This window comes from Bombina bombina, chromosome 3 (genome assembly GCF_027579735.1).
Source record: "Bombina bombina isolate aBomBom1 chromosome 3, aBomBom1.pri, whole genome shotgun sequence".
Classification (NCBI taxonomy): domain Eukaryota; kingdom Metazoa; phylum Chordata; class Amphibia; order Anura; family Bombinatoridae; genus Bombina; species Bombina bombina.
In genome coordinates, this window is record NC_069501.1 from 1,296,183,025 (window position 1) to 1,296,209,068 (window position 26,044).

Below are 26,044 nucleotides of genomic sequence, written 5' to 3' on the forward strand. Positions count from 1 at the left end.
CCTCTCTTTCTTTTTGGCTTAAAAGCATTATCCGATTGGCTTATGAGACTGCCGGACGGCAGCCTCCTGAAAGAATCACAGCTCACTCCACTAGGGCTGTGGCTTCCACATGGGCCTTCAAGAACGAGGCTTCTGTTGACCAGATATGTAAGGCAGCGACTTGGTCTTCACTGCACACTTTTGCCAAATTTTACAAATTTGATACTTTTGCTTCTTCGGAGGCTATTTTTGGGAGAAAGGTTTTGCAAGCCGTGGTGCCTTCCATTTAGGTGACCTGATTTGCTCCCTCCCTTCATCCGTGTCCTAAAGCTTTGGTATTGGTTCCCACAAGTAAGGATGACGCCGTGGACCGGACACACCTATGTTGGAGAAAACAGAATTTATGCTTACCTGATAAATTACTTTCTCCAACGGTGTGTCCGGTCCACGGCCCGCCCTGGTTTTTTTAATCAGGTCTGATGAATTATTTTCTCTAACTACAGTCACCACGGTATCATATGGTTTCTCCTATGCATATTTCCTCCTGTACGTCGGTCGAATGACTGGGGTAGGCGGAGCCTAGGAGGGATCATGTGACCAGCTTTGCTGGGCTCTTTGCCATTTCCTGTTGGGGAAGAGAATATCCCACAAGTAAGGATGACGCCGTGGACCGGACACACCGTTGGAGAAAGTAATTTATCAGGTAAGCATAAATTCTGTTTTTGTTTTCATACTTTAGTCCATATTGATATTTCCTCTATCCAGTTATGGAGGATTCTGATGCTGAGACTGTGCTCATTTCAGATTCAGTTAAAGAGGATTCTGATACTGAGAATATTTTGATTTCACATTCGGATTCTGTGTCCGGTGACGTTTCTTTCATGTAATTGGCAAGAGTCCATGAGCTAGTGACATATGGGATATACAATCCTACCAGGAGGTGCAAAGTTTCCTAACCTCAAAATGCCTATAAAAAGCACCCCTCATAACACCCACAATTCAGTTTTACAATCTTTGCCTCCTATGGAGTTTGTGCTTGATTTTTATGATTTCTTCTGTGATAAGCGCTTCTAAGCATTCTGAAGCCCAATTCTTCTCAGAGTACAGTGTTTGTCAGAAGGATGTGAAGAGAGTATCGCCTATTTGATTTTATGGTTTTCCTCGCAGGAAATATTTTCAAGGGTTCTCTGTTATCGGTTGTAGGGATTCATCTCCTACCTCCCTTTTCAGATCGACGATGTACTCTTATATACTATTACCTCTGCTGATAGCTTTCAGTACTGGTTTGGCTATCTGCTATATGTGGATGGGTGTCTTACGATTAGTATGTATCATTATTTTAAGACACTCTCAGCTATGGTTTGGCGCTTTATGATTAATATAAAGTTTTAAATATATGTAATTTACTTATATTTGCCGTGAGTCAAGTCTATGTGTATTTCCCTTTGCAGTCCAGCAGTTTCGTTATGGGAATCATGTTTAGGAAGTTTTTCTTACCTGGGGTATAGTCTTTTTTCCAATTTGAATAGTTTTTTCTTGGAAAACTTGCGGTTAAATTAGGCTTGCGAGAGCGCAAAATGCTGTTATTTATTGCATCATTCTTGGCCTGAGAATTTTTGGGGGCGCGAATGTGCGTCTGTCATGACTCAAGTTCGTCATTTCCTTCGTCTTATTTGACGCTAGGTTGTTTGGCGTGAAATTGTGTTTATGACGCGGGTTGCGTCATTTCCAGATGTTTATTGGCGCCAAAAATTTCTCAACTTCCTTTTGCGTTGTGCGTCATACTTGGCGCAAAAAAAATTGGTTTTATTTTACCTCACTTCCTATATGCTCCTTGCCTTCTTTATGCTCAGAGGGCTATGCTATTTGCTTTTTTTTGCCAATTTTAGCATTTGCATTTTTTTCCCATTCTTGAAACTGCTATATGTGGATATAAGATATTTCTGTTTAATGTTATTTTTCTTTTTTTACATTTTACAAGATGTCTCAATCTGATCCTGTCTCAGAAGCTGCTGGAGGAACCATGCTGCCTGAACACAGTCCTTCCAAAGCTAAGTTTATCTGTTGTAAGCTATTGGAGATTATATATCCAGCTGTAGTATGTAACAGTTGTCATGATAAGCTTTTGAATGCAGAAAAGGTTTCTATTAGTGCTAGTACAGTATCTGTTGTTCCTTCAACATCTAAAGTACATGATATCCCTGTTGATATGAAAAATGATATTGCTGATGCGATACAGAAGGCTATGGCTGCTATGCCGCCTTCAAATAAACATAAAAGGTCTTTTAAAACTTCTCATAATACTGATGAAATTTGTAATGACCGGCAACATACTGATATATCCTCCTGTGATGAGGATCTCTCTGACTCAGAAGATCCTACTTCAGACATTGACACTGATAAATCATCTTTTTAAGATTGAGTATATTTGTTCTTTGTTAAAAGAAGTGTTAATAACTTTGGATATTGAGGAGTCTGGTCCTCTTTATAATAAATCCAGTAAACGTTTAAATTCTGTTTATAAACCTCCTGTGACTACTCCTGAGGTTTTTCCTGTTCCTGATGCTATTTCTGATGTGATTGCTAAGGAATAGCCTAAGCCTGGTACTTCTTTTGTTCCTTCTTCAAGGTTTAAAAAGTTGTATCCTTTGCCAGTGGCTAAATTAGCGTTTTGGGAAAAAGTCCCTAAGGTTGATGAGGCTATTTCTACTCTTGCTAAACGTACTACTATTCCTATGGAAGATAGTACTTCTTTTAAGGATCCTTTAGATAGAAAGATTGAATCTTACCTAAGGAAATCTTATTTGCATTCTGGCTATATGCTCAGACCTGCCATTTCTATGCCTGATGTTGTGTCTGCCTCAACTTTTTGGTTGGATAGCTTAGCAAAACTAGAAAGACTCTGATTTGCATAGCATTGTTCGTTTGCTTCAACATATCATGTATCAAGATTAATGTTAAATCTATGTCTTTGGCTATTTTAGCTAGAAGAGCTTTATGGCTCAAATCATGGAATGCTGACATGGTATCTAGATCTAGGTTACTATCTATCATTCCAGGGTAATAATTTGTTTGGTTCCCAGCTGGATTCTATTATTTCCACTATTACTGGGGGGAAGGGTGTTTTTTTGCCTCAAGATAAAAAGTCTAAAGGCAAATTTAAAGCTTCTAATTAGTTTCGTTCTTTTCGTCAGAATAGAAAACAGAAAACTACTCCTTCCCCTAAAGACTCTGGCTCCAATTGAAAGCCATCCTCGCGTTAGAATAAATCCAAGCCTTACAAGAAACCAAAGTCAGTCCCCAAGACTGCATGAAGGTGCAGCCCTCGATCCAGTTCCGCTGGTGGGGGGCAGATTGAAATTATTTCAAGACGTTTGGGCAGGTTCCATTCATAATCATTGGATTCAGAATATTGTCTCTCAGAGGTATCGAATAGGTTTCAGAATAACACCTCCTGTGAGAAGATTTTTTTTCTCTCTCGCGTTCCAACAAATCCTGTGAAAGCTCAGGCTTTTCTGAAGTGTGTTTCAGATCTAGAGCTTTCAGGAGTAATTGTACCAGTTCCAATTCTGGAACAGGGTCTGGGTTTTTATTCAAATCTATTCATTGTCCCAAAGAAGTAAAATTCTTTCAGACCAGTTCTGGATCTGAAGTTTTTGAATCATTTTGTAAGCGTCACAACTTTCAAGATGGTGACTATAAGGACTATTCTGCCTTTTGTTCAGCAAGGTCATTACATGTCCTTAATAGACTTACAGGATGCGTATCTTCACATTCCGATTCATCCAGACCAATGTTCCCTCTAATTTTTTTGAGCAGTGGGCGTAATTTTTTTTACCAGTGCAAATTTTGGGCAAGTGACCAAAATGTGTGCGCACTTGAAAACTTAACACACATACACAAACCCACACATAGATATTAACATACACTCACACCCTCACATTCTCAAGCACACTCACACCCTTACATTCTTCAAGCACACACACCCTCACATTTTCAAGCACACTCACACCCTCAGATTCTCAAGCACACACACCCTCACATTCTCAAGTATATATACAGTATATATATATATATATATATATATATATATATATATATATATATATATATATATATGTGTATATGTATATACACATATACATATATATATATATATATATATATATATATATATATATATATATATTCATAATATATTTGCTTTCAGTCTATATAAATTACACACACACATATATATATATATATATATATATATATATATATATATATATATATATATATATATATATATATATATATATATATATACTATATATATATATGTGTTTGTACATACACATATATGTGTGTGTTTATGTATGTATATATATATATATTACATTCATACACACACACACATATACTGTGTGTATATATATATATATATAAAATGCTTATAGCTTATACTTAAACTTCCATATTCTCTCATTTAATATAAAATACACTTACAAATATCCCATGCAAATGTTACTATGCCCCCTTTATGGGCCATATAAGTCAACTATACTGATTTCTGCTCTTTTGTGGTCGGTCAAGTAGGTCTGGTCTGGCCAGCTCATTGATCACAACCATATACTGGCCACATTTCATAAGTAAATGTGAATAAAATCAAATATTTTAAAAAAAACTGCCAAAATTAATATAAATGGATATCAGTGTAGCCTGAACATACTGTTTAACATTTTGTTGCAGAGTTAAAAGGATTAAACTGTAAAAAATAAAATAAACTTATTAAACAAGCTGTTTAACGTAATTGAATGCCAGAGGGTTGTATATCTGATAGTGCATTGCAGCCCTCTTTCACAGTGCTAAAACAGTTTGTTTCATAAAAATAAAATAAAGAATTGGAAAAATATAACTGTATTAGGGCTCACTCCCAGCTCAACATTCCACAGGACTTCTCTTCTTTCTCCCTCTTTGATATCTCCCTGCAAGTACGTTACAAGATGCCCCTCCTCCACAGCACCGATAGAGTTACATCTGCAGCATCGGCAGAGAGAACTTTTCTCTGACAGCTGAGCTGATACTGAGCAGACATTTCTTAAAGTTAACCCCACGTACTGGAAACCAAATAAAAGTGCTAACAATTTTTAAATGAGGCAATGGCACCTCAGGCAATTTCCTGGTTTGCATTAAAACAGCCCTGTTACCAGCCCTGCCCACACAGGACACAGGCTGCACTGCAGACAAGCAGGAGCTTCTGGGGCACTTCTGTCTCCTTGCTTAAAATTGCGCAGGGCTTTTGGCGGGCTGAGGGCTCCAAGATGCGCAGCCTTAATTGACACATGCGCGGGGCCTGCCAAATCAGTGCGCTGCCGCGCACGTTAGAGGGAACAGTGATCCAGACCACTATCAGTTTCTGAGATTCTCTTTTCTAGACGAGCATTACCAATTTGTTGCTCTTCCATTTGGCCTAGCAACAGCTCCAAGAATCTTTTCAAACGTTCTCGGTACCCTTCAATCTGTAATCAGAGAGCAGGGTATTGTGGGGTTTCCTTATTTGGACAATATCTTGGTACTGGCTCAATCTTTTTATTTAGCAGAATCTCATACGAATCAACTTGTGTTGTTTATTCAAAGACATGGTTGGAGGATCACTTTACCAAAGAGTTCCTTGATTCCTCAGACAAGGGTCACCTTTTTAGGCTTCCAGATGGATTCAGTATACGTGACTCTGTCTTTAACAGACAAGAGACTAATGAAATTGGTTTCTGCCTGTCGAAACTTTTAGTCTCGATCATTCCCTTCAGTGGCTATGTGCATGGAAGTTTTAGGTCTCATGACTGCAGCATCGGACGTGATCCTCTTTGCTCGTTTTCATATGAGACCTCTGCAGCTTTGCATGCTGAATCAATGGTGCAGGGATTATACTCTGATATCACAGTTGATATACTTAAATCCCAACATTCAACTCTCTCTGTCCTAGTGGTTAGACCATCATCGGATTATTCAAGGGGCCTCTTTTGTTCGTCCTGCCTGGACTGTGATTTCAACAGATGCAAGTCTCACAGGTTGGGGAGCTGTCTCGGGGTCTCTGACAGCACAAAGAGTTTGGAATCTTCAAGAGGCGAGGTTACCAATCAATATTTTAGAACTCTGTGCTATTTTCAGGGCTTTTCAGGCTTGGCCTCTATTAAAGAGAGAATCATTCATTCGTTTTCAGACAGACAATATTACAACTGTGGCATATGTCAATCATCAAGGGGGGACTCATAGTCCTTTAGCGATGAAAGAAGTATCTCGGATACTTTCTTGGGCGGAATCCAACTCCTGTCTAATTTCTGTGATACATATCCCAGGTGTATACAATTGGGAAGTGGATTATCTCAGTTGTCAGTCTTTACATCCAGGGGAGTGGTCTCTCCAGATGTATTTTGTCAGATTGTACAAATGTGGGGTCTCCCCGAAATAGATCTGGTAGCTTCCCATCTAAACAAGAAACTTCACAGGTACCTTTCCAGGTCCAGGGAACCTCATGCGGATATGGTGGATGTGTTAGCAGTTCCTTGGTTTTACCAACCTGCTTACATTTTTCTGCCTCTAGTTCTTCTTCCAAGGGTGATCTCCAAGATCATATTGGAACAATTGCATGTGTTTCTGATAGCACCAGCATGGCCTCACAGGTTTTGGTATGCAGATCTTGTCCGGATGTCCAGTTGCCAACCTTGGCCGCTTCCTTTAAGGCCAGACCTTCTGTCTCAAGGGCCGTTTTTCCATCAGGATCTCAAATCTCTAAATTTAAAGGTATGGAAATTGAACACTTAGTACTTAGTCGTAAAGGTTTCTCTGACTCAGTGATTAATACTATGCTACAAGCTCGTAAGTCTGTTTCAAAGAAGATTTATTATCGGGTTTGGAAAACCTATATTTTTTTATGGTGTTTTTCTCATAAATTCTCTTGGCATTCTTTTAGGATTCCTAGAATTTTGCAGTTTCTTCAGGTTGGTTTGAATAAAGGTTTGTCTGCAAGTACCTTGAAGGGACAAATCTCTGCTCTTTCTGTTTTATTTCATAGAAAGATTGCTAAACTTCCTGATATTCATTGTTTTGTTCAGGCTTTGGTTCGTATCATGCCTGTTGTTAAATCAATCTCTCCTCCTTTGTAGTATTAATTTGGTTTTGAAGGCTTTGCAGGCTCCTCCTTTTGAGCCTATGCATTCTTTGGATAATGAACTACTTTCTTGGAAAGTGTTGTTCCTTTTGGTTATCTCTTCAGCTAGAAGAGTTTCTGAATTGTCTGCTCTCTCTCTTGTGAGTCTCCTTTTCTGATTTTCCATCAGGATAAGGCAGTTTTGCAGAGTTTGTTTACATTTCTTCCTAAGGTTGTGAATTCTTACAACATTAGTAGGAAAATTGTTGTTCCTTCTTTATGTCCTAATCCTAAGAATACTCTTGAAAGGTTTTTAAATTCTTTTGGATGTGCAAACAGAATGAGAAGCAGTCTGTCAGGAATGAACAGCAGCATCAATAGCTTGTTCTATGCCCCGGTTGCCACCTGGTAGTAGCTTCTTTCTGCCCAATTGTGCTTTTCACAGAGGAAAACTTTCCTGTAGTATATCAGTCTGACCCCCGCCGACATGGTCAGTCCAGCCCCGAAATACCAGGCAATTCTCCTCTGAACAAGGAACATGAAAACCCCAGACGATCGTTTCGGCCTCCTTTGGGCCTCATCAGTGAAGTGCAGCCATATCCCTCTAAGCACATTAGGCAAGTAGTCAAGTCTGGTTTCCCCCATCACCCTTAGGGAGACTATCCCCAGGGTCATATTTACATATGCAAAACAGAAAGAGAAGCAGTCTGCCAGGAACGAACAGCAGCATCAATAGCTTGTTCTATGACCCGGTTGCCACCTGGTACTAGCTTCTTTCTGCCCAATTGTGCTTTTCACAGACGTGGACCCGTTGCTCAGTGTGCCTAGAGGGATATGGCTGCACCTCACTGACGAGGCCCACAATAGGCAGAAACGTACGTCTTGGGTTTTGCCGTTTCTCTCGTTCAGAGAGGGATTGCCTGGTATTTCGGGGATGGACTGTACTGTGAAGTCAGGATCAGACTGATATGCTTCAGGAAAGTTCTCTGTGAAAGGCACATGTTGAGCAAAAAGAGGCTGCTTCTTGGGTGGTAACTAGCTATAGAACAAGCTATTATGCTATTGTTCGTTCCCAGGTTGAGCGCTTCTCTCTTTTTATTTATGCAAATTATGACACTTAGGGAAGTCTCCCTAAGTGTGATGCGGGAATCCAGATGTGAACCTGTTGCTCAGTGTGCCTAGGGGGATATTGCTGCACCTCACTGACGAGGCCCACAATAGGCCGAAACGTACGCCTGGGGTTTTGCTGTTTCTTTCGTTCAGAGAGGGATTGCCTGGTATTTTCGGGGCTGGACTGTACTCTGAAGTCAGGATCAGACTGATATGCTTCAGGAAAGTTCTTCTCTGTGAAAGGCACGTGTTGAGCAAAAAGAGGCTGCTTCTTGGATGGTAACTAGCCATAGAACAAGCTATTGTGCTATTGTTCGTTCCCAGGTTGAGTGCTTCTCTCTCTTTTTTTATTCTTTGGATGTGGTAAGAGCTTTGAAATATTATGTTGAAGCTACTAAGGTTTTCAGAAAGACTTCTAGTCTATTTGTTATTTTTTCTGGTTCCAGGAAAGGTCAGAAAGCCTCTGCCATTTCTTTGGCATCTTGGTTGAAACTTTTGATTCACAAAGCTTTTTTGGAGGCGGGGCAGTCTCCTCCTCAGAATTACAGCTCATTCTACTAGATCAGTTGCCACTTCTTGGGCTTTTAAGAATGAAGCTTCAGTTGATCAAATTTGCAAAGCAGCAACTTGGTGGTCTTTGCATACTTTTACTAAATTTTACCATTTTGATGTGTTTGCTGCTTCGGAAGCAGCCTTTGGTAGAAAGGTTCTTCAGGCAGTTGTCTCCGTTTGATTCTAATGTCTTTTTGATTTGAGTTTTTCTGACATTTTTAAGAAAATTTAATTATTTTTTTGGATTTAATTTCTCAGCGGATTTAGCTGTTTTTATTTTATCCCTCCCTCTCTAGTGACTCGTGGATTTCCACATCTTGGGTATATCCCATATGTCACTAGCTCATGGACTCTTGCCACTTACATGAAAGAAAACATAAGTTATGTAAGATCTTACCTGATAAATGAATTTCTTTCATAGTGGCAAGAGTCCATGAGACCCATCCTATTTTTTGTGGTTATGATTTTTTGTATAAAGCACATTATTTTTTCCTGTTCCTCTTTTGTATGCGTTTTACTCCTTTTTTACACCTCACTTCTTGGCTATATGTTAAACTGAAGTATGAATGAGGTGGGAGGTGTATTTAAAGGCATTTTAAGGTTTGGGAAACTTTGCCCCCTCCAGATAGGAATATATATCCCATATGTCTTTAGCTCATGGACTCTTGCCACTATGAAAGAAATGAATTTATCGGGTAAATAAATTGTTTTATGTGAGAGTAACAAAGTGTAACCAGCTTTATTAGTGAGTGCTGCTTAGCTAAACAAAGATTTGGTTATTTTAGTTTATAATTTCTGCTTCTCTTCCCAAGGTATTCACACACATCGCACATTCTGCATGACAAGCTAATTATTGTCGGAGGAGTCTGGATTCACCGTCACTCAGTGCCTGGAATTGCCATTATAGATCTTTCCTCAGGACACAGTGCAGAGTATCAGATTAACACTGTGAGTATAAATCACTGTTCTATTCATGGTACGTCATGCAAGTAACATATTATTGTCTTGTGCACACAGTAATACCTTTTCTTTCATATAGGTGGCGAGAGTCCACAAGCTGGTACATATGGGATATACATTCCTACCAGGAGGAGGCAAAGTCCCCCATACTTTAGTTTTCAAAACTGTTAATCTCCGTAAGATTTTCCCTATACCTGATGCTGTCTCTTATATGATTGCTAAGGAATAGTCTAAACCAGGTGATTCTTTTAATCCTTCTACAAGGTTTAAGAAATGATATCCTCTACCCGCTGCTAACTTAGAGTTATGGGAAACGGTTCCCAAAGTTGATGGGGCCATTTCCACTCTGTCTAAATGCACTACTATTCCTCTAGAACAGTGTTTCTCAACTCCAGTCCTCAGGACTCTAAACAGGCCAGATTTTCATGATATCTTAACTAGAGCACAGGCAAAATAATCATCTGAAGGGTGAGCGCAGGTTAGTAACCATGGTTACTGATCAGTTGATTATTTCGCCTGTGCTCCAGTTAAGATATAATGAATATCTGGCCTGAGTAAGGGTCCTGAGGACTGCAGTTGAGAAACACTACTCTAGAAGCCAGTACATCTTTCTTTTTTAAGACACGATGAGTCCAAGGATCATCTCAATTACTAATGGGATATTCACCTCCTGGTCAGCAGGAGGAGGCAAAGAGCACCACAGCAGAGCTGTTAAATAGCTCCTCCCCTCCCTCCCACCCCAGTCATTCTCTTTGCCTACGTTAGTGATAGGAAGAGGTAAGGTGAGGTGTTAGTTTTAGATTCTTCAATCAAGAGTTTATTATTTTAAAGTAGTGCCAGAGAGTGCTGCTTTGTTCTGGGGTGTAGCCTGGTTCCATATCAGTCTCTACAGTAGAGCTTTGGTGGCTTTAGAGCTATGGGAACTTGTGGGACATAATTCTCACTGCGCCTCCCATATTTGTGCTGCCCTATATCCTTCAGTCTGAGGTACTCACTGACTCAGCATTTGGTTCCTTCTCAGGCCAATGTGAGGGAGAGGACCTCTCAAGCTTGGGAACTGCCTTCCTGCCAGGCAGTGGTTAAGGGAAGTGCTGCCTTTCTGGGACCTAAGGAGACTCAGTATATTTATTTAAAATCAGCACTATGGAACATAAGGGGTTAATGGTAAAAGCCTTTTTATGTTGGGACTCTTTTTAAACTTTCATGCGAAAGTTTTGGGCAGTGACATATAGCAGGCACTGGGGCTGGAGATATGTTGTTTTTACTATTTGTGGAGGGCTCCGGTGGTTTCACTTTGTTTTTCCCAGATGGGGAGACATTGGCCTTTAGGTACGCCCACAATGGGTGGGACTTACTGTATTTGCGCGCCTTTTCAGTAGCGCGCTGTTTTCCTGTCAGGTTTACTGCGACATTTAGCTGGGCAAGTTTATCTGTTCTGGAGCGGCATGCAGTGTAAGATCATGCGCTTCTAGTACAGATACATTGAGACCGGTCCGGAATTTGCTGGCAGTGTGACTGAACGGATCATCACAAGCAGGGGATCCGGTGTCATTTAGCACGGTAGGAGCACCTCAGCAGGCTGCTGAGGTGCAGAGGTTCATTTTTTAAGTCAATTTTCTAACCGCTGTTCTTAAGGAAAGAATCTGTCCCTTTAAATATAAACAGTTTCACTATTTTTCTGCAAAAGGACAGTAACGTTTTTTTTTATAGTTCTCTTTTGTTAATATTTATCATTTTTTCTGTTGATTATTTGATAAATTGTGTTGAAAAATGGACCAAGAGGGTGTGCAATATGTTACATGTGCTTTGTCTCTGGATGCAAATGTGGTACCACCAATCCCCTTCTGTCCTACATGTATTGAAAGGACTGTAAGTTTTAGGGATAAAATTTTTACTAAGCCAATCTCCTCTCAGGCAGATGTTGTCCAAGAGTCTTCTGATGAGGATCAATTTATGCCGCAACTTTCTCCCCAAGCATCCCAAAAATTAATGCCCCCACAAGCAGTGCTCTGCCCTTCAGCTGTAGTCCCTTCTGGGATTTCATTACAGGACATAGCGTCTCTCATGTCTTCCACTATGATGCCTTGTCTGCCTTTTCCATGTTGCAGGGCAATCTCAAAAGGAAGACCATTCCTGCAGTCAGCGAGGTCTCTGATGCAGTCGTGGCTATTTCGGAAGTCTCTTCTCGCCAATCGAAAGAGGAAATATTATGTTGAAGCTACTAAAGTTTTCAGAAAGACTTCTAGTCTATTTGTTATTTTTTCTGGTTCCAGGAAAGGTCAGAAAGCCTCTGCCATTTCTTTGGCATCTTGGTTGAAACTTTTGGTTCACAAAGCTTATTTGGAGGCGGGGCAGTCTCCACCTCAGAATTACAGCTCATTCTACTAGATCAGTTGCCACTTCTTGGGCTTTTAAGAATGAAGCTTCAGTTGATCAAATTTGCAAAGCAGCAACTTGGTCTTCTTTGCATACTTTTACTAAATTTTACCATTTTGATGTGTTTGCTTCTTCGGAAGCAGCCTTTGGTAGAAAGGTTCTTCAGGCAGTTGTCTCCGTTTGATTCTAATGTCTTTTTGATTTGAGTTTTTCTGACATTTTTAAGAAAACTTAATTATTTTTTTGGGATTTAATTTCTCAGCGGATTTAGCTGTTTTTATTTTATCCCTCCCTCTCTAGTGACTTGTGGACTTCCACATCTTGGGTATATCCCATACGTCACTAGCTCATGGACTCTTGCCACTTACATGAAACAAAACATAAGTTATGTAAGAACTTACCTGATAAATGAATTTCTTTCATAGTGGCAAGAGTCCATGAGACCCATCCTATTTTTTGTGGTTTTGATTTTTTTTTTGTATAAAGCACATTTATTTTTTCCAGTACCTCTTTTGTATGCTTTTTACTCCTTTTTTTTTTTTTACACCTCACTTCTTGGCTATATGTTAAACTGAAGTATGAGTGAGGTGGGAGGTGTATTTAAAGGCATTTTGAGGTTTGGGAAACTTTGCCCCCTCCAGGTAGGAATATATATTCCATACGTCATTAGCTCATGGACTCTTGCCACTATGCCGCAACTTTCTCCCCAAGCGTCCCAAAAATTAACGCCCCCACAAGCAGTGCCCTGTGCTTCAGCTGTAGTCCCTTCTGGGATTTCATTACAGGACATAGCATCTCTCATGTCTTCCACTATGATGCCTTGTCTGCCTTTTCCATGTCAATCTCAAAAGGAAGACCATTCCTGCAGTCAGCGAGGTCTCTGATGCAGTTGTGTCTATTTCAGAAGTCTCTTCTCGCCAATCGAAAGAGGAAGTTAACGTTCTAGCATCTGAAGGTGAATTTTCAGATTCAGAGGATATTTTACCTTTGACAGATTCGGAGGTGGTATCCTTTAGATTTAAATTAGAACACCTTTGTCTCTTACTTAGGGAGGTTTTAATTACCCTAGATGATAGTGACTCCACGGTGGTGGTCCCCCCCCCCCCAAAAAAATCTAGTAAACTAGACAGATATTTTGAAATTCCTTCCTTCACGGATTTCTTTCCAGTTCCCAAGAAAGCCTCTGAAATCATTGCTAAGGAATGGGAGAGACCGGGTATCCCTTTCTCTCCCTCTCCTATCTTCAAGAAGCTGATTCCATTAGAGAGGCTTGGCAGACTGTTCCTAAGGTGGAAGGAGCTGTTTCAACCTTGGCTAAGAGAACTACTATTCCTATAGAGGATAGTTGTGCTTTTAAGGATCCGATGGATAAGAAGTTGGAGGGATTACTCAAGAAGGTTTATGTACACCAGGGTACAACCGGCTGTGTGCATAGCTACCGTTACGAGTGCGGCAGCTTATTGATTTGACGGTCTTTCTGAGGCCCTCAGGACAGAAACTCCCTTGGATGAGATCCAAGACAGGATAAAAGCTCTTAAGCTAGCTAATGCATTTATTTCGGACGCTTCCCTGCTTCCCTTCAAGTTATTAAACTGGGAGCTAAAATTTCCAGTTTCTCTATTTTAGCTTGCTGGGCCTTATGGCTAAAGCCTTGGTCTGCGGATGTTTCATCTAAGTCTAAGCTCTTAGCTATTCCTTACAAGGGGAAAATCTTGTTTGGTCCGGAGTTGAAAGAGATTATTTCTGATATCACGGGAGGTAAGGGTCATCTTCTCCCTCAAGATAAGAGAAATAGACAAAAGGGACGACAATTTTCGCTCCTTTCGAAATTTTAAAGCATTCTCTTCCTCTTCTTCCTCTAAGCAGGAAAAGACTAAACCTACTTGGAGACCCCAACCAGTCTTGGAACAAGGGAAGGCAGTCCAAGAAGCCAGTCAGTGATTCCAAGACAGCATGAAGGTCAAGCCCCCGATCTGGGACCGGACCTGTTAGGGGCAGACTTTCCTTCTTCGTTCAAGCCTGGGTTCGGGATGTCCAGGATCCCTGGGCTATAGAAATAGTGTCTCGGGGATACAAACTGGAGTTCAAAGTCTGTTCTCTCAGAGGCAGGTCTCTAATTTCCAGATTATCTGCAGACCAGATAAAGAGAGAGGCATTCTTACATTGTGTAGAAGACCTTTCAGCTCTGGGAGTAATTGTTCCCGTCCCAATCGGAGAACGGGGTTTGGGATTTTATTCCAATCTGTTTGTGGTTCCCAAAAAACAGGGAACTTTCAGACCAATCCTAGACCTCAAGAGCCTAAACAAGTTTTTCAGAGTACCGTCCTTCAAGATGGAAACTATTTGTTCCATCCTTCCATTGATCCAAGAGGGTCAGTTTATGACAACAGTGGACTTAAAGGACGCATATTTACATGTTCCCATTCACAGGGATCATCACAAATTCTTAAGGTTTACCTTTCTAGACAAACATTACCAGTTTGTGGCTCTTCCTTTCGGTCTTGCCACAGTCCCCAGAATCTTCACGAATGTTCTGTGATCTCTGCTGGCAGTGCTTCGTTCAAGGGGCATTGCAGTGGCACCGTATTTGGACGACATTCTAGTTCAGGCGCCCATCCTTTCAGCTAGCAAAATCTCACACGGACTTGGTGTTGTCCTTCCTAAGATCCCACGGCTGGAAGGTGAATTTAGAAAAGAGTTCCTTAGTCCCACACACAAAAGTGACTTTCCTAGGAACCATAATAGACTCTCTGTCTATGAAGATTTTTCTGACAGAGGTCCGGAAATCAAAGATTTTCGATACTTGTCTAGCCCTTCAGTTTTCTCATCGTCCTTCAGTGGCTTAGTGCATGGAGTTAATCGGACTGATGGTGGCGGCAATGGACATCGTCCCGTTTGCTCCCTTTCATCTCAGGGCTCTGCAGTTAGACATGCTGAAACAATGGAACAGAAATTATTCGGACTTGTCCCCTCGGCTTCTGTTGGAGCAGGAGACAAAGGATTTGCTTCATTGGTGGTTGTTTCGCAGACAATCCTGGGTGATTGTGACAACAGATGCCAGTCTTCTAGGGTGGGGAGCAGTCTGGGGTTCCCTAAAGGCTCAGGGAATATGGTCTCAGACAGAGTCCCTTTTGCCCATAAACATTCTGGAACTGAGAGTGATCTACAATGCCCTCCTGGCCTGGCCCCAGTTAGCCTCGGCACAGTTTGTCAAGTTCCAGTCGGACAATATAACATCAGTGGCCTACATCAATTATCAGGGAGGAACAAGGAGTTCCTTGGCGATGACAGAGGTTGCCAAAATAATTAAGTGGGCGGAGACAACTGGGAGGCGGATTTTCTAAGCAGACAGACTTTTCATCCGGGGGAGTGGGAACTCCATCCGGAAGTGTTCTCCAGTCTGATACTCAAGTGGGGTCAGCCGGAGTTGGAACTCATGGCATCCAGGCAGAATGCCAAGCTCCCGAAATACGGGTCGAGATCCAGGGATCCTGGGGCAGAGCTGATAGATGCCCTGGCGGCTCCTTGGACCTTCAATCTAGCATACCTTTTTCCTCCGTTTGCTCTTCTTTCTCGAATAATTGCCCGGATCAAACAGGAGAAGGCCTCAGTGATGCTCATAGCACTGGCCTTGCAGGATTTGGTATGCAGACCTGGTGGAGATGTCGTCTCTACCTCCTTGGAGACTTCCATTGCGGAAGGACCTTCTAATACAGGGTCCCTTCCTTCACCCAAATCTAGATTCTCTGAAGCTGACTGCTTGGAGATTGAAAGCTTGATTTTATCCAAACGAGGGTTTTCTGATTCGGTTATAGAGATCATGATTCAGGCTTGTAAACCTGTAACTAGAAGAATTTATCATAAAATTTGGCGTAAATATCTTTATTGGTGTAAATCCAAGGGCTACTCATGGAGTAGAGTTAGGGTTCCTAGGATTTTGTCTTTTCTCCAGGAAGGACTGGAGAAGGGTTTATCAACGAGTTCTTTAAAGGGTCAAATCTCAGCGTTGTCTATCTTGTTACACAAACGTCTGGCGGATGTTCCAGATGTTCAGGCTTTGGTCAGAATCAGGCCTGTGTTCAGACCAGTTACTCCTCCATGGAGTCTTAATTTAGTTCTCAATGTTCTTCAAGGAGCTCCATTTGAGCCATTGCGTTCCTTAGATATTAAGTTGTTATCTTGGAAGGTTTTATTTCTGGTGTTTATTTCTTCTGCTCGCAGAGTCTCTGAACTCTCAGCATTACAGTGTGAGTCTCCATATCTGATTTTTCATGCAGATAAGGTTGTTTTGTGTACAAAATTAGGATTTCTTCCTAAGGTTTTTTCTGATCAGGAGATTGTTGTACCTTCTTTGTGTCCTAATCCTCCTTCTAAGAAGGAAAGACTTTTGCACAATTTGGAAGTGGTCCGTGCTTTAAAGTTTTACCTACAGACGACTAAGGACTTTCGTCAGTCTTCTTCTTTGTTTGTGATGTTCTCGGGTAAACATAAGGGTCAGAAAGCTACGGCTACTTCTCTTTCTTTTTGGCTTAAGAGCATTATACATTTTACATATAAGACTGCTGGACAGCAGCCTCCTGATAGGGTTATGGCTCATTCCACTAGGGTTGTTGCTTCCTCATGGGCATTCAAAAATGAAGCTTCTGTGGAACAGATTTGCAAGACTGCAACTTCGTCCTCTCTTCACACTTTTTCTAAGTTTTACAAATTTGACACTTTTGACTTGGCTGAGGCTGTTTTTGTGAGAAAGGTTCTTCGTGCAGTGGTGCCTTCCGTTTAAGTATCCTGTCTTGTCCCTCCCGTATCATCTGTGTACTCTAACTTGGGTATTGAATCCCATTAGTAATTGAAATGATCCGTGGACTCATCGTGTCTTAAAAAAGAAAAGAAAATTCATGCTTACCTGATAAATTTATTTCTTTTCTTTTACAAGATATGACGAGTCCTAGGATTTCATCCTTACTTATGGGATTACGCCTCCTGGTCAGCAGGAAGTGGCAAAGAGCACCACAGCAGAGCTGTATATATAGCTCCTCCCTTCCCTCCCACTCCAGTCATTCTCTTTGCCTGTGTTAGTGATAGGAAGAGGTAAAGTGAGGTGTTAGTTTAGATTCTTCAATCAAGAAGTTTTTTATTTTAAAATGGTGCCAGTGAGTACTATTTTTCTTAGGGAGAAATTAGTCAGTCAATTAATTCCCAAGAGGAGTGGAGACATATTAATTTTCTGCCCTGATGTTGATGATCTTAGCAAACATCTAAGATCCTGCTGGTTCCCACAGAGCGGTTGAAGGTAGTGTAAAGAAATATCTTCAGTGTGGAGAACCGTGTCATGCTACAAGCAGCATTGAGGTATGTTCAGTCATTTTGTTTCTGGGGAGACTAGATACATCAGAACAGGCTGACATTATTCCCTAACTGGGGAGGGGTAATCAGTATGCACTATAAGAAAGAATGGTGTACCTGGAATCCCTTTTATTTTGCTCATTTAATAGTGTGTTTGGCGTTTCACTTTAAATATCTGTGTGGGCTGATGCGGAGAGATGCGGTTTGCTATGTCAGGGCTAACGTTTATTATGGCTCATAACTGGCTGACAGAGATTGCTGTTGCACTATTATTAGGTGAAGTGCGTGTATAGAGGGGCACATGGCTTTTCTTTAGTATAATATAGACAGACCGACATGTTATTTTGTCGTCCCATGCGGTTCTCTGTACGGCTCAAGTTACGCCCACGATGGGCGGGGCCTATTTTTGCACGCTCAACAGCGCAGTACTATTCCGGAACGGCAGCAGAGTCTTGAGGCTCCGGTGGGGCCTAAGTCAGTTTGCAATCGTTGGTACAGAGAGACTTGGGAGCGCTTCTTCTGGAGGATCAGTGCGATCCGGGGGCAGGTAGGCGCCACAGCAGAGCTGTGGCAAGGTGCAGGGGCCTGAAGTGTGTTAAAAAATTGGATTAAAGTTGTCAAAAATTGATATATAACTGGTCCAAGAACGGAGCAATATTGTTAAGTGAATTTGGGCACATAAAAGCACTCTTTATTGTTGCGAAAGTTGTTTTAACTGATTGCAGAAAAATTGTTGCGCTTTTATTATTTAAAGGCGCAGTACACTTTTTTAGGTCAAAATTTTTGTCTATGTAATTTGACTTCAGAGCTCAAAATTTCAAGTAAAGAACGACTATTATTGCTAGTCTGTTTAACATGTCTGAACTTGAGGAAAATACTTGTTCTATGTGTTTAGTTGCCATTGTGGAATCCCCTCTTACTTTTTCTCCCTCATGTACTGAAAGGGCCTTACAATGTAAAGAGCAGATTTTCTTTAAGGAAAGTGTGTCTAAGGATGCTTCTCAGTCTGATGAGAATCAGGGTATGCCGCTACTTTCTCCCCAAGCGTCACAATCTTTAACGCCCACCCAAGCGACTCCGGGTTCTTCAACCGCGTCTGCTTCATTTACTCTGCAGGATATGGCTGCAGTTATGTTATCTACCCTTATAGAGGTTTTATCTAAGTTGCCTGTGTTACAGGGCAAACGCAGCAGGACAGAAGTCAATTTGAATACTGCGACCTCTGATGCTTTGTTGGCTATTTCCGATGTACCCTCACAGGGATCTGAATTGGGGGTCAGGGAACTTCTGTCTGAGGGAGAACTTTCCGATTCGGGAAGTATGTTACCTCAGATGGATTCCGACGTCATGTCCTTTAGATTTAAGCTTGAACACCTCCGCCTGTTACTTTGGGAGGTTTTAGCGACTCTGGATGACTGTGACTCTATAGTGGTGCCACCAGAGAAATTGTGTACGATGGACAAATACTTAGAGGTATCAACAAAAAACTATAGGTATCTGTCTAGAGATAACTAAATAGGGGGCGCTCTAATTAAAAACAATCAGATAATCAAATAATGTGAAGATTGCAAATAAAGACAAAATCTTAGGTAGAATAAGATAAACAATGAAACATAACAATATTGATATGAACGAAATAATAAGTCTATTACTAAAATCAGTCCCAAAGATGATCCAAACCAAGATTGATCACAGGAGATAATCAGTGGATAGAAAGCAGCAGCACTCTCCTCACATCAGCTGGGCAAGACGTCTATGCTGAAAAGAAAGAGAACAGAAAGAGGCGCTTGTGTGTACCAGTAGAAACAATAGAGAGGAGTAAAAAACCCCAAAACAGGGTACTCACATTTGGTAGGAGCACTCAGACAGTGCTATTAGGCACGGACTGGGTACTCAACAGCTACCCAGCGTGTCACCAATGTAGACATTGGGACTTTTTCTGTTCTGTGTGGGAGTCATGGATATTACCATCACCATCTGCCTGACCTGTGAAGCTGCTGTTCTGGGCAGTCTGTTTTTCCAGTTCAAGAAGGGAGATCCTAAGGTGTTCCTGGTGACACGCTGGAAGTATCAGCAAGCTGGGTTGCTGTTGAGTACCCAGTCCGCGCCTAATAGCACTGTCTGAGTGCTCCTACCAAATGTGAGTACCCTGTTTTGGGTGTTTTTACTCCTCTCTATTGTTTCTACTGGTACACACAAGCACCTCTCTCTGTTATCTTTCTTTTCTGCATAAATACTTAGAGGTGCCTGCTTACTCTGTTTTTCCGGTTCCTAAGAGAATCTCCGAAATTATTACGCGGGAATGGGAAAGACCGGGTTTCCCGTTCTCACCTTCTCCTAATTTCAAGAAAATGTATCCCATATCTGACACTGTTCGGGACTCTTGGCAGACAGTCCCTAAGGTGGAGGGAGCTATATCTACCCTGGCTAAGCGTACAACTATTCCTATTGAGGACAGTTGTGCTTTCAAAGACCCTATGGATAAGAAATTAGAGGGTCTTCTAAAAAAGTTATTTATTCATCAGGGTTTCCTTTTACAACCAACGGCCTGCATTGTTCCAGTTACTACTGCGGCGCCCTTCTGGTTTGATGCCTTAGAAGAGTCTCTTAAAGGAACAGTCTACACCAGAATTTTTATTGTTTTAAAAGATAGATAATCCCTTTATTACCCATTCCCCAGTTTTGCATAACTAACACAGTTATAATAATATACTTTCTTTCATGTAATTAGCAAGAGTCCATGAGCTAGTGACGTATGGGATATACATTCCTACCAGGAGGGGCAAAGTTTCCCAAACCTTAAAATGCCTATAAATACACCCCTCACCACACCCACAATTCAGTTTTACAAACTTTGCCTCCGATGGAGGTGGTGAAGTAAGTTTGTGCTAGATTCTACGTTGATATGCGCTCCGCAGCAAGTTGGAGCCCGGTTTTCCTCTCAGCGTGCAGTGAATGTCAGAGGGATGTGAGGAGAGTATTGCCTATTTGAATGCAGTGATCTCCTTCTAAGGGGTCTATTTCATAGGTTCTCTGTTATCGGTCGTAGAGATTCATCTCTTACCTCCCTTTTCAGATCGACGATATACTCTTATATATACCATTACCTCTGCTGATTCTCGTTTCAGTACTGGTTTGGCTTTCTACAAACATGTAGATGAGTGTCCTGGGGTAAGTAAGTCTTATTTTCTGTGACACTCCTAGCTATGGTTGGGCACTTTGTTTATAAAGTTCTAAATATATGTATTCAAACATTTATTTGCCTTGACTCAGAATGTTCAACTTTCCTTATTTTCAGACAGTCAGTTTCATATTTGGGATAATGCATTTTAATTTAACATATTTTACCTTAAAATTTGACTTTTTCCCTGTGGGCTGTTAGGCTCGCGGGGGCTGAAAATGCTTCATTTTATTGCGTCATTCTTGGCGCGGACTTTTTTGGCGCAAAAATTCTATTTCCGTTTCCGGCGTCATACGTGTCGCCGGAAGTTGCGTCATTCTTTGACGTTATTTTGCGCCAAAAATGTCGGCGTTCCGGATGTGGCGTCATTTTTGGCGCCAAAAGCATTTAGGCGCCAAATAATGTGGGCGTCTTTTTTGGCGCTAAAAAATATGGGCGTCATTTTTGTCTCCACATTATTTAAGTCTCATTATTTATTGCTTCTGGTTGCTAGAAGCTTGTTCACTGGCATTTTTTTCCCATTCCTGAAACTGTCATTTAAGGAATTTGATCAATTTTGCTTTATATGTTGTTTTTTTTTTTTCTTTTACATATTGCAAGATGTTCCACGTTGCAACTGAGTCAGAAGTTACTACAGGAAAATCACTGCACAGTGCTGGAGCTACCAAGCTAAGTCTGCTATAAACTTTTGGTATCTGTTTCTCCAGCTGTTATTTGTATTGCATGTCATGTCAAACTTATTAATGCAGATAAAATTTCCTTTAGTACTGTTACATTACCTGTTGCTGTTCCGTCAACATCTAATTTTCAGAGTGTTCCTGATAACATAAGAGATTTTATTTATTTTAAATCCATTAAGAAGGCTATGTCTGTTATTTCTCCTTCTAGTATACATAAAAGTCTTTTAAAACTTCTCTTTTTTTCAGATGAATTTTTAAATGTTCATCATCATTTTGATGCTGATAAATCTTTGTATTTGTTCAAGATGGAATTTATTCGTTCTTTACTTAAGAAGTGTTATTTGCATTAGAAATAGAGGATTCTGGTCCTCTTGATACTAAATGTAAACGTTTAAATAAGGTAGTTATTCCAGAAGTGTTTTATCTCCCTGATGCTATTTCTGAAGTAATTTCCAGGGAATGGAATAATTTGGGTAATTTATTTACTCCTTCTAGACGTTTAAGCAAATTATATCCTGTGCCATCTGACAGATTAGAGTTTTTTGGGACAAAAATCCCTAAGGTTATGGGGCTGTCTCTACTCCTGCTAATGTACTACTATTCCTATGGCAGATAGTACTTCATTTAAGGATCCTTTAGATAGGAAAATTGAATCCTTTCTAAGAAAAGCTTACTTATGTTCAGGTAATCTTCTTAGACCTGCTATGTTTTTAGCGGATGTTGCTGCAGCTTCAACTTTTTGGTTAGAAGCTTTAGCGCAACAAGTAACAGATCATAATTTTATAGCATTATTATTATTCTATAACATGCTAATAATTTTATTGGTGATACCATCTTTTGATATCATTAGAGTTGATGTCAGGTATATGTCTCTAGCTATTTTAGCTAGAAAAGCTTTATGGATTAAACTTGGAATGCTGACATGTCTTCTAAGTCAACTTTGCTTTCCCTTTCTTTCCAGAGTAAATAATCATTTCGTTCCTTTCCTCACAACAAGGAACAAAAGCCTGATCCTTCATCCTCAGGAGCGGTATCAGTTTGGAAACTATTTTCAGTTTGGAATATATCCGAGCTTTATAGAAACCTATAGCCAGCTCCTAAGTACCTATGAAGGTGCGGCCCTTATTCCAGCTCAGCTGGTATGGGGCAGATTACGTTTTCTTCAAAGAAATTTGGATCAATTCCGTTCTTAATCTCTGGTTTCAGAAACATTGTTTCAGAAAGGTACAGAATTGGCTTCAAGTTAAGGCCTCCTGCTAAGAGATTCTTTTCTTTCCCGTGTCCCAGTTAACACAGCAAGGCTCAGCATTTCTGAAATGTGTTTCAGATCTAGAGTTGGCTGGAGTATTTATGCCAGTTCCAGTTCTGGAACAGGGGCTGGGGTTTTATTTTATCTCTTCATTGTACCAAAGAAGGTCAATTCCTTCAGACCAGTTCTGGATCTATCATTATTGAATCGTTATGTTAGGATACCAACATTCAAGATGGTTACTGTAGGACTATCCTGCCTTTTGTTTAGCAAGGGCATTTTATGTCTACAATAGATTTACAGGATGTGTATCTGCATATTCCGATTCATCCAGATTACTTTTAGTGTCTGAGATTCTCTTTTTAGACAAGCATTACCAGTTTTGTGGCTCTACCGTTTGGCCTAGCCTCAGTTCCAAGAATTTTTTTCAAAGGTTCTCGGTGCCCTTCTTTCTGTAATCAGAGAATAGGGTTTTTGGTATTTCCTTATTTGGACGATATCTTGGTACTTGCTCAGTCTTCTCATTTTCGTAGAATCTCATACGAATCGACTTGTGTTGTTTCTTCAAGTTCATGGTTGGAGGATCAATTTACCAATCAGTTCATTGATTCCTCAGACAAGGGTAACCTTTTTAGGTTTCTAGATAAATTCAGTGTCTATGACTCTGTCCTTGTCAGACAAGAGAAGTTTAACATTGATATCAGCTTGTCAAAACCTTCAGTCACAATCATTCCCTTTGGTAGCCTTATGCATGGAAATGTTGGGTCTTAGGACTGCCGCATCAGATGCGATCTCCTTTGCTCGTTTTCACATGCGACCTCTTCAGCTCTGTATGCTGAACCAATGGTGCAGGGATTACTCAAAGATATCTCAATTTATATCTTTAAACCGATTTTACGACACTCTCTGACATGGTGGACAGATCACCATCGTTTAGTTCAGGGGGCTTCTTTGTTCTTCCGACCTGGACTATAATCTCAACAGATGCTAGTTTTACAGGTTGGGGAGCTGTGTGGGGGTATTTGACGGCACAAGGGGTTTGGGAATCTCAGGAGGTGAGATTTCCGATCAATATTTTGGAACTCCGTGCAATTTTCAGAGCTCTTCAGTCTTGGCCTCTTCCGAAGAGATAGTTGTTCATTTGTTTTCAGATAAGACAATGTCACAACTGTGGCATACATCAATCATCAAGGAGGGACTCACAGTCCTCTGGCTATGAAAGAAGTATCTCGAATTTTGGTTTGGGCGGAATCCAGCTCCTGTCTAATCTCTGCGGTTTATATCCCAGGTATGGACAATTGGAAAGCGGATTATCTCAGTCGCCAAACGTTGCATCCGGGCGAATGGTCTCTTCAACCAGAGGTATTTCTTCAGATTGTTCAAATGTGGGAACTTCCAGAAATAGATCTGATGGCTTCTCATCTAAACAAGAAACTTCCCAGGTATCTGTCCAGATCCCGGGATCCTCAGGCGGAGGCAGTGGATGCATTTTCACTTCCTTGGAAGTATCATCCTGCCTATATCTTTCCGCCTCTAGTTCTTCTTCCAAGAGTAATCTCCAAGATTCTGAAGGAATGCTCGTTTGTTCTGCTGGTAGCTCCGGCATGGCCTCACAGGTTTTGGTATGAGGATCTTGTCCGGATGGCCTCTTGCCAACCGTGGACTCTTCCGTTAAGACCAGACCTTTTGTCTCAAGGTCCTTTTTTCCATCAGGATCTGAAATCCTTAAATTTAAAGGTATGGAGATTGAACGCTTGATTCTTGGTCAAAGAGGTTTCTCTGACTCTGTGATTAATACTATGTTACAGGCTCGTAAATCTGTATCCAGAGAGATATATAATAGAGTCTGGAAGACTTATATTTCTTGGTGTCTTTCTCATCATTTTTCTTGGCATTCTTTTAGAATACCAAGAATATTACAATTTCTTCAGGATGGTTTAGATAAGGGTTTGTCCGCAAGTTCCTTGAAAGGTCAAATCTCTGCTCTTTCTGTTCTTTTTCACAGAAAGATTGCTATTCTTCCTGATATTCATTGTTTTGTACAAGCTTTGGTTCGTATAAAGCCTGTCATTAAGTCAATTTCTCCTCCTTGGAGTTTGAATTTGGTTCTGGGGGCTCTTTAAGCTCCTCCATTTGAACCTATGCATTCATTGGATATTAAATTACTTTCTTGGAAAGTTTTGTTCCTTTTGGCCATCTCTTCTGCCAGAAGAGTTTCTGAATTATCTGCTCTTTCTTGTGAGTCTCCTTTTCTGATTTTTCATCAGGATAAGGCGGTGTTGCGAACTTCTTTTGAATTTTTTACCTAAGTTGTGAATTCCAACAACATTAGTAGAAACATTGTGGTTCCTTCATTATGTCCTAATCCTAAGAATTCTAAGGAGAAATCGTTGCATTCTTTGGATGTTATTAGAGCTTTGAAATATTATGTTGAAGCTATTAAGTCTTTCCGAAAGACTTCTGGTTTATTTGTTATCTTTTCCGGTTTTAGAAAGGCCAGAAAACTTCTGCCATTTCTTTGGCATCTTGGTTGAAATCTTTATTTCATCTTGCCTATTTTGAGTCGGGTAAGACTCCGCCTCATAGGATTACAGCTCATTCTACTAGGTCAGTTTCTACTTCCTGGGCGTTTAGGAATGAAGCTTCGGTTGATCAGATTTGCAAAGTGGCAACTTGGTTCTCTTTGCATACTTTTACCAAATTCTACCATTTTGTTGTATTTTCTTCTTCTGAAGCAGTTTTTGGTAGAAAAGTACTTCAGGCAGCGGTTTCAGTTTGAATCTTCTGCTTATGTTTTTCATTAAACTTTATTTTGGGTGTGGATTATTTTCAGCAGGAATTGGCTGTCTTTATTTTATCCCTCCCTCTCTAGTGACTCTTGTGTGGAAAGATCCACATCTTGGGTAGTCATTATCCCATACGTCACTAGCTCATGGACTCTTGCTAATTACATGAAAGAAAACATAATTTATGTAAGAACTTACCTGATAAATTCATTTCTTTCATATTAGCAAGAGTCCATGAGGCCCGCCCTTTTTTGTGGTGGTTATGATTTTTTTGTATAAAGCACAATTATTCCAATTCCTTATTTTATATGCTTTCGCACTTTTTTCTTATCACCCCACTTCTTGGCTATTCGTTAAACTGAATTGTGGGTGTGGTGAGGGGTGTATTTATAGGCATTTTAAGGTTTGGGAAACTTTGCCCCTCCTGGTAGGAATGTATATCCCATACGTCACTAGCTCATGGACTCTTGCTAATATGAAAGAAATGAATTTATCAGGTAAGTTCTTACATAAATTATGTTTTTAACCTCTGTGATTATCTTGTATCTAAGCCTCTGCAAACTACCCCTTTATTTCAGTTCTTTTGACAGACTTGCAGTTTAGCCAATCAGTGCCTGCTCCCAGATAACTTCACGTGCATGAGCACAGTGTTATCTATATGAAATACATACAGAGGTGGCCTTCAAGGTCTAAGAA

The 26,044-nt window shown here is 40.6% G+C and overlaps 1 protein-coding gene across 1 annotated transcript in view; it reads left to right on the forward strand.

Moving 5' to 3' along the window:
* The window catches only part of LCMT2 (leucine carboxyl methyltransferase 2), a 753,265-nt gene that overhangs the window by 658,328 nt on the left and 68,893 nt on the right, over positions 1-26,044 (forward strand). Inside the window, exon 14 of the mRNA XM_053705698.1 lies at positions 9,586-9,721. Within this exon, the coding sequence (XP_053561673.1) occupies positions 9,586-9,721 (136 nt within the window). The remainder of the gene's footprint in view (positions 1-9,585; positions 9,722-26,044) is intronic.